The sequence below is a fragment of the Salmo trutta genome, chromosome 1 (genome assembly GCF_901001165.1).
Source record: "Salmo trutta chromosome 1, fSalTru1.1, whole genome shotgun sequence".
Lineage (NCBI taxonomy): Eukaryota > Metazoa > Chordata > Actinopteri > Salmoniformes > Salmonidae > Salmo > Salmo trutta.
The window spans coordinates 53,464,218-53,479,624 of NC_042957.1; the positions used below are offsets into that span (position 1 = coordinate 53,464,218).

Below are 15,407 nucleotides of genomic sequence, written 5' to 3' on the forward strand. Positions count from 1 at the left end.
AATATCTCATGAGCTTAGTTCAACTGTCAGAACCATCAAATATATGCTTGTTTTACTCAAATGTTTGAAAACAGTGTAAATGTAAACAAAAATTGCATAGCTTCAAAACATGGTTAAAGCGATCGTTTGATATCATGTATGGTCAGACCTTGTATCCATAGCTTTATCTATGAATTTGAGAGTGGTTACATTTCTCCAGCCCCATTACTCAGCTTTTTACCTAAACTGTGGCGGGGAGTACACTTTGTTATTGTTTCAACTGCGGATTGCCCATTTAAAGGGCTAGCGAACCGTTTTATAGGCTTGCAATCTACTTGCTTTATAACCAACAAATTTATCTGCAACACACAAGGCATCCATTTTATGGCCTTTTGTGACCTTCGCCCCTCTCCCAGGAAGAACTCTCCCTTCTACTGAACATGGAGTTTCTGGGACATTCTAGACTGTGTTGCTATATAATAATTATGTAATTTCCATTGTCCTCAATACGATTTCACATCTACCTGTTTGATTTTCACATGCCTCCTTGTCAACATTCCTTTGTCTTTGTTTTCATCTCTTGTATTTTTGTTCCTCCTAATTCTCATTAGGAGGAACACATTGTTTCCTCCAATTCCTTCTACTAATCAGTTGAACATTGGATTTAGGCCTACTCACCTGTATCCTATACAAGGAAACAATACAGACTCAATAAAGGCCATGTTTAAAGAGATACACTCTCAGAGGCAAGTAGATTATTGCAGGGCCTACAATAAGTTAATAAGGGCAATTACAATGTTTCTATAGGGTGTTCTGCATACTACAGGATTCTTCCAATAAGTTGACAGGGTCAACAAATAGCATGTTTATAAACATGATTAAATCATTCAATTGCATATTGAGATATATAAATAAATTAACTGTAGGTGTCAGGCATAGCTGCCCTCCCTCGTCTGTGTGCACAATCTGTCACCTGTTGGTTGTTCATTAACGCGTGGGACAGAGTGGCTGACAGGTGCTATCTCAGGTGGGTCTATTGCCTTCGCTACTCCTTCAAACCTTTTTACTTTTAACATCAAAGGGCTGTCTACTTTTTGTTAATTTACCATTACTTTATCCAGAGAGTTGGTTGAGCTGACATAAACAACTTCACCTCTTAAAAAAAATGACGTTCTTTCTATCCCATTTTTTCTTGTTTTACCTTAGCTCTGGTAGGTGTGTCTCCTGTGATTGCAAATAACTTAGAGTGTTAATTTGTTAAAGTTCTAACCATTGTTTTTCATTTAATTGTATATTTATATCTAAGAATTGAAGTAGGTTACTCAAATGGACAACCTTTTTACTTTTAACTAGTTCTAACTTTTCTACCTGTTTTTGGTTTGGAGTGGCCTTCAGCCCTTAAGGGGGTGTCTACATCTGGATTTAGATAGTGGAGCCTTTTTTACAGTCTTTTAAAAAATTAAGTCCTGTTCTCTACAGCATCAAAATGCCGAATTCACATTTTTTTCTGTGCATTGGAGTCTTATTTGTGGCACTTGTTGAGAGCCGAATGCTGGACAAATGTATGAAATCAAAACCCAAATACACCATGAACATTGTACTTTTGGAGGATCAAACTTCAGACTGGAGCCTTAGGTTTGTAAAGGTTGCAGTATTGCAAGCAATTGAAGCGGACTGGCAACTGAACATTGCAGCAGGTACGGAAACATGTATTTATTTTTAATTTGAATTTACTTTAATGTCAACATTAAATGAATATGTCAGTGATAAACAAAATTCAGCTGTAACCTATCACACAAACCTATTGGCCATTTCATTATGCTTGATAACCGTTATTATCTCATCCTCCTACAACACTCTCTCCCTTGCCAAGGTTTGAACACCAAATTAACGGCTAATTTCAATGGGTTCAACACCACGCTGTACAAACGAAGAGGCTGTGGGAGCAGCACCTGTGAGGGAGTGGAGATCCTCAAGTCCCTGCATGTGAGCCAGGCTTTTTTAGACTGTAATGTCCATTCTCATCTTGATACCATCTCTTCCAGCAGACCATTGCGACTTGAAGATATTATATGTTGACTGACAGACTGATTTAGATGAGAAGATGAATTGCCATTGAAGTGTAATTTCAACCATTCACTGTAGGCATATCATTTGGATCCGCTTGGCTACTGAAACTGTTCTAAGACATCAGGTGGCGAAGTTCTCATTCTTACGGACGTATACCGCAATGACTATACTGAACCTAAACAGCAATTTCAGTCAGATTAAAATTGGGCTGATGAAGAGGGCCTATAAGATTAGTAAAGATGACATTATTTCAGAAAGAGTAAGAGACAGGGACAAGCCCTTCCCCATTACTCAACAATATGAGTGCCTATGTTTACGTAGGCATTTGTTTGTGCTCCAGACTAAAGGCGAGGTGGGATGTGCCATGCTGGGACCCTCCTGTACATTTGCCACTTTCTTTATGGTGGAGTAAGTACTCTCTCTGTCTTGCACGCACACACACATGTTAATGATCCCTGTCTCTGTCATCCCCATTGAACAAGCATTTGTTTTGCCTGATTATTCGTAGTTGATGATGTGTACGTGTGGTAAATGACCCACTAGGTGATTATGATAATAGCGTTTATTGTTATGCTGGTTTATAATATGCTGTCCTGTAAGATAAGGACAGATTGTGACCCTCGGTCTGTGTGTCTCAGCGTGGAGATAGGCCTGACCCTGACTATCCCCATCATCTCCGCCGGGAGCTTCGGTCTGTCCTGTGACTACAAGGCCAACCTGACCCGCCTGCTGCCCCCGGCACGCAAGATCTCCAACTTCTTTGTCCACTTCTGGAACTTCACCAGACATGGTCTGAAGATGCACTGGGGGAGGGCTTATGTCTACAAAAAGGCAGACCAAACTGAAGACTGTTTTTGGTGAGATGGAACACCTGTGCATTTGAAAGGGGATTTCCGCCATGTACACACATACAGACAGTACAGAGATGGTCATAGCATGTGTATGGTAGACTGTAACACTATAACATACATATGTAAGTTTGATACCAGGGAGAGAAGCGTTTATTGTTGGGTGCTCCATGGTGCACTGTTACATCACTTCCCTTTTGCCATCGTCATAGGTACATCAATGCTCTGGAGGCACCTTCAGTCCAGTTTGCTGTGTCAATCTCAAGAGAGATGCTACGCAGCAACAAAGAGCTAAAGAAAGCTATTCAGTCTGAAGACAGACACAGTAACGGTGTGTGCCTTCCTCTGTCTTCCACAATACATTCTCAAGTCTTATCCATGCCTTACACACCAGCCACTTTTTCCACCCCGAATAGGAAGTAAATCAATGGTTACTAAAAACAAAACTTTTGTAATCTAGCTACATGCTTTAAGGTGTTATTTCATCACACAGTTTTATCACCCCTGCACAATGTTTTTCAGTATTCATTCTCTGTGGAACCCCAGATGACATCACCACTATAAAGAACGAAACAACGATTCCCCCAGAAATTGTCTTCATCCTCATCGATATCTATAAGTGAGACTGGTTTTGGCAGTTTGTTATGCTGCATTCCATATTTTTTTGGGGGACACTGATTGAAAGTTGAAACCATGTAACTTTTCTATCTTCTAGCCATGGGTATCACACTAACATGACTGCCAACCCAAGCATGGACAATGTTCTGGTGCTCACCTTGCCTGAGAGACAATACAACAACACAGTATTTTACAACAACACGGTTAGTCTCTGCTCCACTCATCTATCTTCATTCCTCAATTCTTCTGACCTCCTAATGTCTGAACAGAGATACCATCTCTCTCTCTCTCTCTCTCTCTCTCTCTCTCTCTCTCTCTGTCTCTCTGTCTCTCTGTCTCTCTGTCTTCCTGACGGCTTCTCCTCTCCTGTTGCAGGAGTTAAATGACTATATGGCGGGGTACCATGACGGCGTGTTGCTCTTTGGCCATGTGCTGAGGCAGAGGTTGATCCGTGAGCTGAGAGGCAGAGCAACACAGCCAACCGCCACGGAGCTCCCCGATGTAAACCCCTTCAGGAATGTCTCTTTTCAAGGTATAGGAGGGCCTAATGGCCAGAGCCACGGTCCATCCTGTCCTCAGTCCTCCATTTAAACACCATAACATTTTAAGTCAGGCAATGGTGAGAACCTATACTTGTTGGACTTGGCAAAGCTGCTCGGGAACTTGTGCAACGGGAACTTGTGCAAACCAGAACAGTAAATGTTTCATTTTTGTCACACCTCCGTCATTCTCCACACAGGAACGTAAGGCCACACATTATGCAGAATCCCATTCACTTAGATTTTTTTTTACAGTGCAGTACATGGCTAATTAGAGTGTTCTCTCTTGGCTGACTTTTATGGGCAATGTTTCACATTTTGTCCATTTATAGCTGAGGACCATAGTAGTTCAGCTGGTTATATGTCTTCCGCAACCTCTTGTATTAGACAACATTTCCCAACCCGAACCTTGATAATGGCACTAGGTCGTAGCCTCAATTTCTTTGGAATTGTTGCTCACAGTGGTGTGATTATTGGTGCTATAATAAGGGAGCAACTGGTTGTTAAGGGCAGGTGTTTCGGTCAACAGTTTTCTGCTCAGGAGGATAAATGGTGATATTCTTAAAGGGTTAGACATAATAGTATCTGTGTGCAGGTATGGGGGGACACTACGTGCTGGATGAGAATGGGGACAGGGACGTGAACTTCTCTGTGATTTACACATCCACCATCGATAAACAGGTAGGCTTCATGCAATGTAACTGTTGGAAGGGTCACCATCTCCGTCCCCTGTTAAACAGCAGCAGGACATCATTTAATAATCACTTAATAACGCTGTCATTGCACCTCCCCGACAGTACAAAACCCTGTTTGTGTTTGATACGTCCATAAATGAGACCAGAGTGGAGGACAGCACCCCCTCACTGCCCTGGCCCGGGTCGCAACTGCCAGATGACAAGCCAATCAACCCTAACGGTAATGACATACAGTGCATTTGGAAATTATTCAGACCCCTTGACTTTTTCCACATTTTGTTACGTTACAGCCTTATTCTAAAATTAATTAAAAAAAAAAATCCTAATCAATCTACACACAATACCCCATAGTGACAAAGCAACGTTTTTCAAAATTGTAGAAAATTTATAAAACTAAATAAAAACAGAAATACCTTATTTACATAAGTATTCAGACCCTTTGCTATGAGATTCGAAATTGAGCTCAGGTGCATCCTATTTCCCATGATCATCCTTGAGATGTTCCTACAACTTGATTGGAGTCCACCTGTGGTATATTCAATTGATTGGACATGATTTGGAAAGGCACACACCTGTCTATATAGGGTCCCACAGTTGACAGTGCATGTCAGAGAAAAACCAAGCCATGAGGTCGAAGGAATTGTCCGTAGAGCTCCGAGACAGGATTGTGTCGATGCACAGATCTGGGGAAGGGTACCAAAAAATGTCTGCAGCATTGAATGTCCCCAAGAACACAGTGGCCTCCATCATTCTTAAATTAAAGAAGTTTGGAACCACCAAGACACTTCCTAGAGCTGGCCGCCTGGCCAAACTGAGCAATCGGGGGAGAAGGGCCTTGATCAGGGAGGTTACCAGGAACCTGATGATCACTCTGACAGAGCTCCAGAGTTCCTCTGTGGAGATGGGAGAACCTTCCAGAAGGACAACCATCTCTGCAGCACTCCACCAATCAGGCCTTTATGGTGGAGTGGCCAGACGGAAGCCACTCCTCAGTAAAAGGCACAAGATAGCCCGCTTGGAGTTTGCCAAAAGGCACCTAAAGACTCTCAGACCATGAGAAAAAGATTCTCTGGTCTGATGAAACCATTGAACTCTTTGGCCTGAATGCCAAGCATCATGTCTGGAGGAAACCTGGCACCATCCCTACGGTGAAGCATGGTGGTGGCAGCATCATGCTGTGGGGATGTTTTTCAGCAGCCGGGACTGGGAGACTAGTCAGGATCGAGGGAAAGATGAACAGAGCAAAGCACAGAGAGATCCTTGATGAAAACCTGCTTCAGAGCGCCCATGACTTCAGACTGGGGTGAAGGTTCACCTTCCAACAGGACAACGACCCTAAGCACACAGCCAAGACAATGCAGGAGTGGCTTCGGGAGTGCAGGAGTGGCTTTTTAATACATTTCCAAATATTTCTAAAAACCTGTTTTTGCGTTGTCATTATGGGGTATTGTATGTAGATTGATGAGGAAAATGAAAACAATTTAATACATTTTAGAATAAGGCTGTAACGTAACAAAATGTGGGAAAAGTCAAAGGGTCTGAATACTTTCCCGAATGCACTGTATACGCTCTAGTAACAGGTCAGTAGCAGTTTCTACCCCATAGCGATAAGACTGCTGAACAGTTAATCAAATGGCTACCCGGACTATTTGCATTGACCCCATTATTTTATTTCAATTATTGGCATTTAGCAGACACTCTTATCCAAGGCGACTTACAGTAGTGAGTGCATACATTTATTTCAATGTACACTCACTGGACTCTAACCACACACTCACACATACTACACTGACACTCCAACACACCCACACACACATGCATATTGACGACACGCACACACACACACACACACACACACACACACACACACACACACACACACACACACACACACACACACACACACACACACACACACACACACACACATTCACATTCATTCGCACTCTTCACATACACTGCTGCTACTCTTTGTTTATTATCTATGCATAGTCACTTTAGCCTTATCTACATATTACCTCTATTACCCCTTCACATTTATTCGGTACCGTTACCCCTTGTACATAGCCTCGTTATAGTTTTTTTGTTGTGTTACTATTTCCTCCTTAGTTTATTTACTTTTTAAAAACTCTGCATTGTTGGTTAAGGGCTTGTAAGTAAGCATTTCATGGCAAGGTCTGCATCTGCTGTATTCGGCACATGTCACAAATACAATTTTATTTGATTTTATATATAAACACTAGTGCTACTAGTAACAGTACAAAGTTTATTCTAGTACACAAGCTCTTTTGAGGTTTCTGTTACGTCTTGGTACGAAGATAAGGTATTAGTGGGGGGAATACTTATTCTATGTTTGTGATTCCAGATCTGAAGACAGAGGATATCATTGTGATCGTCCTGAGTGTCAGTGTTATGGTGGTGACTGCCATTGCTCTGATCTTCTACAGGTCAAATATGCACCACATCAACCTCTGTGTTCTCACTTCTGTCCAATCACATTGTTACTTGATGAAATGTCTCACTCACCTCTGTGTTTGTCTATTTATTATTATTATTATTAACATTATTATTATATTTACCCTTCTTCTCAGTCACTTTAAACCTGATTACACAACTGTCACCAAAATCCGTTTCATTGATTGGTACTGATATTGACCTTGTATATAGTATATATTCCTGTGTGTATTTTTCTTTTATATTACTTAGTATTACTGCATTGTTGAGGAAGAGCTTGCAAGCAAGTATTTCCCTGTACTGTTTACACTTGCTGTATCCTGTGCACGTCACAAATAAACTCTGATTTGATTTGATTTATGGCCAATAGGCAGAACATGAAGGAACGTCAAAACCAAAAGAGGTGGTCCCACATCAGCCAAGACCTGATTGGTCCGCTGGATGGGAAAGAGTTAAGCCTGGTCTCACTGAAGGTGAGCTCCCTCACCTCCTCCTTGTCATGATGTTTTTGCCTGTCTGTTTCTATTTATAGTATGTCATCTCTCAAACTCCCATAATGCATGGCCAACACAAGCTGGTGTTACACTGATGTTGGTTTAAATTCTTTCATTTACATGCTGATACTCCCTGTGTTCTCTAATACCCAGGGATTTATTCCGAATTATTTATCCCTTTTTCTTTCTATATATCAGATCGATGAAGACAACAGGAAGGACAGCTGTTACCAGATTCACAGGGCTCGCTATGACAAAAAGGTGCCATTACACTCTTTGGTCCATAAACTGACTTAAACACGTGGTGTGAGTTGTCATACCAGGGTCTTTCCGTGAAAAAAAATCCTTTTGCGTCCATTTTATATTTTAAGGACAAATTGTGCACCAATATAACATTTTAAAAGCCTGTTATATTAAATGATGTGCCATTTAATGTAGACCACATGGAGAATTCAACAAATGAATAAAGACTTGCTAAAGTGCAAAAATTCAGCATTTTGACATGTCCCTCTGTGCACCCTCTCTGACTTCTAGGAAGATTTTAACCGACTTAACCCCCACATTTCACCATCATTGTAAAGCCCTAGTTATTTTGTTGCTTTGACAAAGTCATTTCTGAAGGTTATTATTTATTTCATGTGAATAGTGATTCATTTACGTTTGTTCCTCATTTTAAGATCAACCCTGTTACTTGAACCGAACTCTCGTTAAGATGCTATAACTATTCCTTTTTAAACAGGTTTTTAAAAATTAACATCTTTGATTCAGAGGGGTTGGGTTAAATGCGGAAGAACATTTTTAGTTGAATCCATTCAGTTGTGCAACTGACTAGATATCCCCTTTCCCTTTCCCTTAATAGTCAATAGTTCTAGTCTTTGTGGCAATTTTCTTGTGTTTTGTGGTGGAAAACTGAGCAGGTCGAGGATAACACGTCAACCCTGTTACCCATAGATAGACAGGCTAGAAATGTTTGAACAATTAAAAAAAAATTGTGAAGCTTGCATTCAATTGCCACCCCCTGTTGCACACAACAAGCTTCCATTCCCCCTGTCACAAGGGGATTATGGCTGATTTAACATGAAATCATCAACCCTGTTACTTTGTTTGACACTTAATAGGCACTTACTATAGTTTTTTATTTAACCTCTTGAGATGGGGGAAAAGTGTTTTTCATGAAGTTGAATATGTGCTCTTCGTGACAGTTATACTTTTTGAAAGGCACTGAATTGGTGGAACGAACCACCAGTAACTACTCTCAAAGGCTGAAATGAGAATAACTTCTAGTCTATTATTATGGATCTATTATTTTCAGCCCGTGATCCTGAAGGAGCTGCAACACACAGACGGCAACTTCAGTGAGATCCAGAGGATTGAGCTCAACACTGTAAGGTTCTTGCTAATGATGTCATTTCCTCTCAGCCGCTATCGTGGTTCTCCTAACCTGCTGATTCAAACACTAGTCCAGTCAGCTATCTAATGATCTAGTGTCCATTTTGAGTGTCTATGTGGCCCGAGCTCAAGGTCAACCACATATTTGCTTATCATGATGTGGTGTGAACAACAGAGGTTTGCGGATTTGTGTGTGTGTGTTTTGTGGCTTTGTGGCCCTATGGAGGATCTTTTATCTCCTTGTCAATCAGAGGAGATAGCCAATGTGACCTTATGTGAGCAACTAGGTGATAAAAGTAGAGTGTGTAAATGAGTGTGAGGAAGTCAAGACCAGCCATGAGAGGATGTCTTTCACACTGACTCTCTCTCTCTCTCTCTCTCTCTCTCTCTCTCTCTCTCTCTCTCTCTCTCTCTCTCTCTCTCTCTCTCTCTCTCCTGCTTCCTCTCTCTCTTTCTGCCTCTCTCAGCTCCTGCGTATTGACTACTACAACCTGACCAAGTTCTATGGGACAGTGAAGTTTGAGTATGGCCTGTTTGGAGTGTTTGAATTCTGTGAGAGGGGATCCCTGAGGGTAAGAGGATTGGCAGAGAACATGACTTTATGGTGGGAATCAGTGGCCTACTTTCCACCCATATATCTTCATTGTGCAATGATAAGCAAATGACATTTACACACGTTGATTACAGGACTCCTTTACCGACAGAGCCTGGGTCACAATCACAGTTACATTCACTCAGTTTTCAAATACCCTACCAGGCAGAAACAAAAACACTCAAGCATAAACTGAACTGCAGTAAACTCTGTAATTCACTGTCTTTACAGTATGTCCTTAATGACACAATCTCCTATCCTGAAAAGACCTTCATGGACTTGGAATTCAAGATATCAGTCATGTATGACATAGCTAAGGTATGCTTATGTAGTTTGGTTGTACTATGTGTTTACTGTGGGTAAATGCACTGACATTGTACTATGGTGTAATCCAGTGCCCCCAACCTGTTTTGCTTACTGTACCACCAACTGAATTTTGATCTGGCCGCGGTACCCCTTAAGTACCCCCTCATGTGCATTTTACCAGTAACCCTATGGTCTCATGAGTCTTCTCAAGTACCCCCAGTTGTCCTAGTACCCCTGGTTGGGAACCACTGGTGTTGCGTGCTGTAGCTGTGTGGGGCTCACCCTGGTGACGGTTTCAGGGCATGTCCTACCTCCACTCCAGCAACATTGAGGTCCATGGCCGACTGAAGTCCTCAAACTGTGTGGTGGACAACCGCATGGTGGTCAAAATCACAGACTTTGGCTGCAACACCATCCTCAACCCCTGCAAAGGTGAAGCCCTCTGCCCACTTTTTCCCTTACAAGTAAATCATTCAACCTGAAAGTATTATGCCATGAAGTTAGTAAAAAACTCAAGCAGCAGAGTGATTTGATATCCCATTCTGGTCCCTCTCCTTTCTGTCAGACTTGTGGACGGCTCCAGAACACCTCCGGAAGCAGGGGATCTCCCAGAAGGGGGACGTCTACAGCTTTGCCATCATCGCTCAGGAGATCATACTGAGGAAGAAGCCCTTCTTCACCCAGGCCTGCTCCGACATCGCAGGTAACAATGGTCTGGCGGCTAGAGTCAGAGAGTCATGCAGAACACTTTTCAGCAATAGCAAAAGTTATCACGTTTTTTATGTCTATGCACCTCACACTGGTAATTTAACAGTGGCTCCTGCTGCCCATTACATGTAAATACAACTTCTGCTCACTAGGGATCACTGTTATCAATTACTATTCTAGGGATTTTGCAAAAGGAGTGTGAAATTCGTATTATTTTACTGTAAATGAGGGCATGGCTGTCAACTGAATTCCCCTTTCCTTCCTCCCCCAGAAAAGCTGTCCATGGTGCAGTACCCAAGTCAAACTGGCTTCTTCAGGCCAGATCTAAACTTTGAGACAGCAGCAGAAAACGAGGCGGAGGTACAAGGTCCCTCACAGCATTCCTCACGTACGCATGCATATCCGTGTTAGTTTGTATGTATGGTTGTCATTGTACTTGTCTCCTGCAGCTTTACATGCTGATAAAGAACTGCTGGGAAGAGGACCCGGAGAGGAGGCCAGACTTCAAGAAGATAGAGGGATCTCTGGGTAAGATATTCAGGTAAGCCCAGTGCTTTATGAGAGTGAGAGTGTGAGTGTGTGTGCATGATGTGTGAGTTTGTGTGTGTGTGTGTGTACGTACATAATGCCTGATATTCCATATCTACACTGAGTGTACAAAACACAATCCTAATATTGAGTTGCACCCCACATGGACTCAACAAGGTGTCGAAAGCGTTCCACAGGGACGCTGGCCCATGTTGACTCCAATGCTTCCCACAGTTGTGTCAAGTTGGCTGGATGTCCTTTGGGTGGTGGACCATTCTTGATACACACAGGAAACTGTTGACTGTGAAAAACCCAGCAGTGTTGCAGTTCTTGACACAAACCAGTGGGTATTACCATACCCCATTCAAAACACTTGTCACCCTCTGAATGGAACACATACACAATCCATGTCTCAGTTGTCTCAAGGCTTAAAAATGTTTTTTTAACGTGTCTCTTCCCCTTCATCTACACTGACTGAAGTCGATTTAACAAGTGACATCAATAAGGGATCATAGCTCTCACCTGGATTCACCTGGTCAGGCTATGTCATGGAAAAGGCAGGTGTTATTAATGTTTTGTACACTCAGTCAATCAAAACCCTTTTTACAAACCAAAAGCCATTGCATATCGACAGCTGCTTTGTGTTTAACATACAGACGTCTTAGAAATTTAGAGTTCTATCAAACCGTTATTCATGCAAAAGTTGGAGTGATAGGCAATCTCCAATTTGGATTTTTCTCTTGTTAAAGATTTTCTGAGCTATTGGGCTTTTATCATTATAGAGATTTGGTCATTTTTTTCCATGTTCCACAAACATTCAGCAACCTGCACAACCAGGCTAATGAGAGCTACATGGACAACCTGATCCGTCGGCTGCAGATGTACTCCAGGAACCTGGAGCACCTGGTGGAGGAGAGAACCTCTCTGTACAAGGCTGAGAGGGACAGGGCTGACAAGCTCAACTTCCTGCTCCTGCCAGCGTATGTCATGCATCCCAGCTCAATCTTAACCCTTACCCCTAACTCTATCACTAGCTTCATGTCCACATCTTGGCTCAACCCTAACCCTAGCTATCACCCTAACCTTAACCCTAACCTGAGCTTTATGTCTACATCCTGGTTCAACCCTAACCCTAGCTATCATCCTAACCTTAACCCTAACCTGAGCTTTATGTCTACATCCTGGTTCAACCCTAACCCTAGCTATCATCCTAACCTTAACCCTAACCTGAGCTTTATGTCTACATCGTGGTTCAAGCCTAACAACCCTAATCCTCTTAACGCTTAACCCTAACACACCTGCCAGCCTATTTAGCTTTTGGAAGCCAACAGAACGATAAGGAGTCGCTCAGCCTAACCTCCCGTCCCCCTGCTTCCCTCCTCAGCCCAGTGGTGCGTTCCCTGAAGGAGACGGGCAGTGTGGAGCCAGAGCTGTTTGATGAGGTGACGGTCTACTTCAGCGACATCGTGGGCTTCACCACCCTGTGCCAGTACAGCACGCCCATGGAGGTGGTGGACATGCTCAATGACATCTACAAGAACTTTGACAGGATCCTGGACCACCATGATGTATACAAGGTAGTTGGGACTGAGGCTTGACATGTTCACATACAGTGCCTTGTAAAAGTACTCATCCCCTTGGCGTTTTTCCTATTTTGTTGCATTACAACCTGTAATTTAAATAGATTTTTATTTGGATTTCATGTAATGGACATACACAAATTAGTCCAAATTGGTGAAGAGAAATGAAAAAAAAAAAAAAAAAGTCTAAAAATTCGCAAGCCACTGTACTAAAGAAGAATCTACAGTACTGTTGTTACTGTAGTATTATGGAATTGAAAGCATTCATACCATTTGAGATGGAATAGTTGAATGGGGACAACAGTTTTCATATGAAATATGAATGTTATTATTGTATTCAGATGACATTTCAGAGGGTTATCGTCTCTTCCTCTCTCTCTGCCAGGTGGAGACGATCGGTGATGCGTACATGGTGGCGTCAGGGTTGCCGCGGCGCAATGGCAACCGGCACGCAGTGGACATCGCCCACATGGCCCTGGACATCCTAGCTTTCGTAGGGACCTTCCAGCTCCAACACCTACCGGGCATACCCCTGTGGATCCGCATCGGGGTGCACTCAGGTACCCCATCTCAGCACAATATAACTGGCCCATGCAGCAGTTTGTATAGATCTTAACTTTTCTCACAATTTAGTTTTATTTTAAGTTCATAACATTGGGCCAATACAGTCCTGTTAGCAACACTTTCACTGCCTGCCGTGTGTTTAGCTTTCACTGTGTCTGGTGTATTTACAGGGCCGTGTGCGGCTGGTGTGGTGGGGAACAAGATGCCACGTTACTGTCTGTTTGGAGACACGGTCAACACTGCCTCACGCATGGAGTCCACAGGCCTGCGTAAGAGACAGCACACACAGACAACGACACATCAAACATAACCACTGGGATGAACACTTATATACATTCTCCTCAGCTATCACAAGCACAGCTCCATTCTAGCAGCGTATATTCACCATAGTTCACCATAGGATGACACCTCTCATGCTTCCTCTCCAGCACTAAGAATCCATGTCAGCCAGCCCACCATAAACATCCTCCAACGGACAGACTGCAAGTTTGAGTATGAGCAGAGAGGAGAGACCTTTCTGAAGGTAAGCTGGGTTCATAAAGCTATGAGATGGTGTTGTGAGTATAGAGTTCAGATTATGCCATGATTATGTTTGTGTATTATAGGGTAAAGGCAATGAGATGACATACTGGTTAACAGGGGTGACAGGGACAGAATACAACCTGCCAACGCCCCCGACAGCGTGAGTAGAAACCACCCATCCTGAACTTATACTGTATCCATCAACCATATCTATATGGAGCATTATGTATGTCAAATAATCCAAACATCTTGTCCCTGGTTGTCTCCTCAGGGAGAACTTCCAGAGGCTAAAGCAGGATCTGTCTGAGATGATCGTGTCCAGCCTGGAGAACAGAGGGCCGGGGACCAACGGCATGGAGAAGAGGAAGACCCTTTCCACCAGAGTCAGGAGGAGGGAGACCAATGGGAGCCAGGAGGACGGCCTGCCAGAGTACCTGCACCTGGCTATCACAGACATTCCCAGCACCTACCTGTAGCCACCCAGGACCAGACTGCCTCCTGTGGAGATACAGGGTTACTACACTCTGTCAAAAGGTGACAGTGGAGTCAAGTAGTCTTACAATAGCTACAGTAATGCCTTATACATAGGAAACCTGACTATTTTCTAATGAATTTCTGGGTAAAAGACATGGTTTTCTGGTTAGAGATAAAGGTTATTTTGGGTCACATGAGCAAAATGTGTGGGGACTTTCCATAAATAGTCTGTAATGGAGATGCTGTAGGAAAAACCTGAACCAGTAAACCAAGGAACAGGGTGGTACTCGTCTATTTTAAGAAGCCCCTGAAGAAAAGACAAATATGAGTATTTCTGCATTTTCTCAGCGATCAACAATGAACAATTGTTCAAAACAATATCACTGATTATCACCGAAGCATAATAATAATACTAAAGCTTAATATTGTCATCAATAACATGATGATTACATCTTATAAATGATGTATACACACAGTGTTGGTTCATAGTTTCTCATTGTAATCTCAGTGCATTTTATTGGTTCATAGATTCTCATTGTAATCTCAGTGCATTTTATTGGTTCATAGATTCTCATTGTAATCTCAGTGCATTTTATTGGTTCATAGATTCTCATTGTAATCTCAGTGCATTTTATTGGTTCATAGTTTCTCATTGTAATCTCAGTGCATTTTATTGGTTCATAGTTTCTCATTATAATCTCAGGGCATTTTATTGGGTCATAGTACAAAATGTGTTTTTATCCTCAAATCTGATAGAGTAGTCTGAAATGCTAATACATGCTGTCCTTTTAAAGGCCCACCATTTTTTAAATAGGGTTTCCAACCTTTATTAGTAAAGTGTGTCCACTGAATTGAAACAAAATAACTTTCTGTAAAAAGATCAGTATACTTTTGTTTAACCAAAAACCTTGCCTCTACATCTCTGAGGTTAGAGAACCTCTTTCTTATCAAAATGTACTGTATTGTATATGAGTCGGGGTAAAATTTCGACATAATAAGTTTGTGTTTTGTTGATTGTGATGTGTCAAATATATCCCCAAGTTAATA

General features: G+C 42.3%; 1 protein-coding gene across 1 annotated transcript; it reads left to right on the plus strand.

The window, feature by feature from the left end:
- The first annotated feature begins 891 nt into the window (after window positions 1–891).
- Window positions 892–15,407, plus strand: LOC115200030 (heat-stable enterotoxin receptor). The gene is made up of 27 exons (XM_029762697.1): window positions 892–1,676; window positions 1,853–1,965; window positions 2,390–2,457; window positions 2,688–2,906; window positions 3,110–3,228; window positions 3,420–3,516; window positions 3,613–3,718; window positions 3,891–4,047; window positions 4,650–4,735; window positions 4,852–4,969; window positions 7,115–7,196; window positions 7,574–7,676; window positions 7,896–7,958; window positions 9,010–9,081; window positions 9,554–9,658; window positions 9,910–9,996; window positions 10,284–10,416; window positions 10,550–10,687; window positions 10,964–11,052; window positions 11,142–11,233; window positions 12,042–12,200; window positions 12,605–12,797; window positions 13,186–13,360; window positions 13,535–13,633; window positions 13,793–13,887; window positions 13,970–14,046; window positions 14,158–15,407. The coding sequence occupies exons 1-27, from the start codon at window positions 1,466–1,468 to the stop codon at window positions 14,360–14,362; spliced, it is 3,261 nt and encodes a 1,086-aa protein (XP_029618557.1). The 5' UTR covers window positions 892–1,465; the 3' UTR covers window positions 14,363–15,407.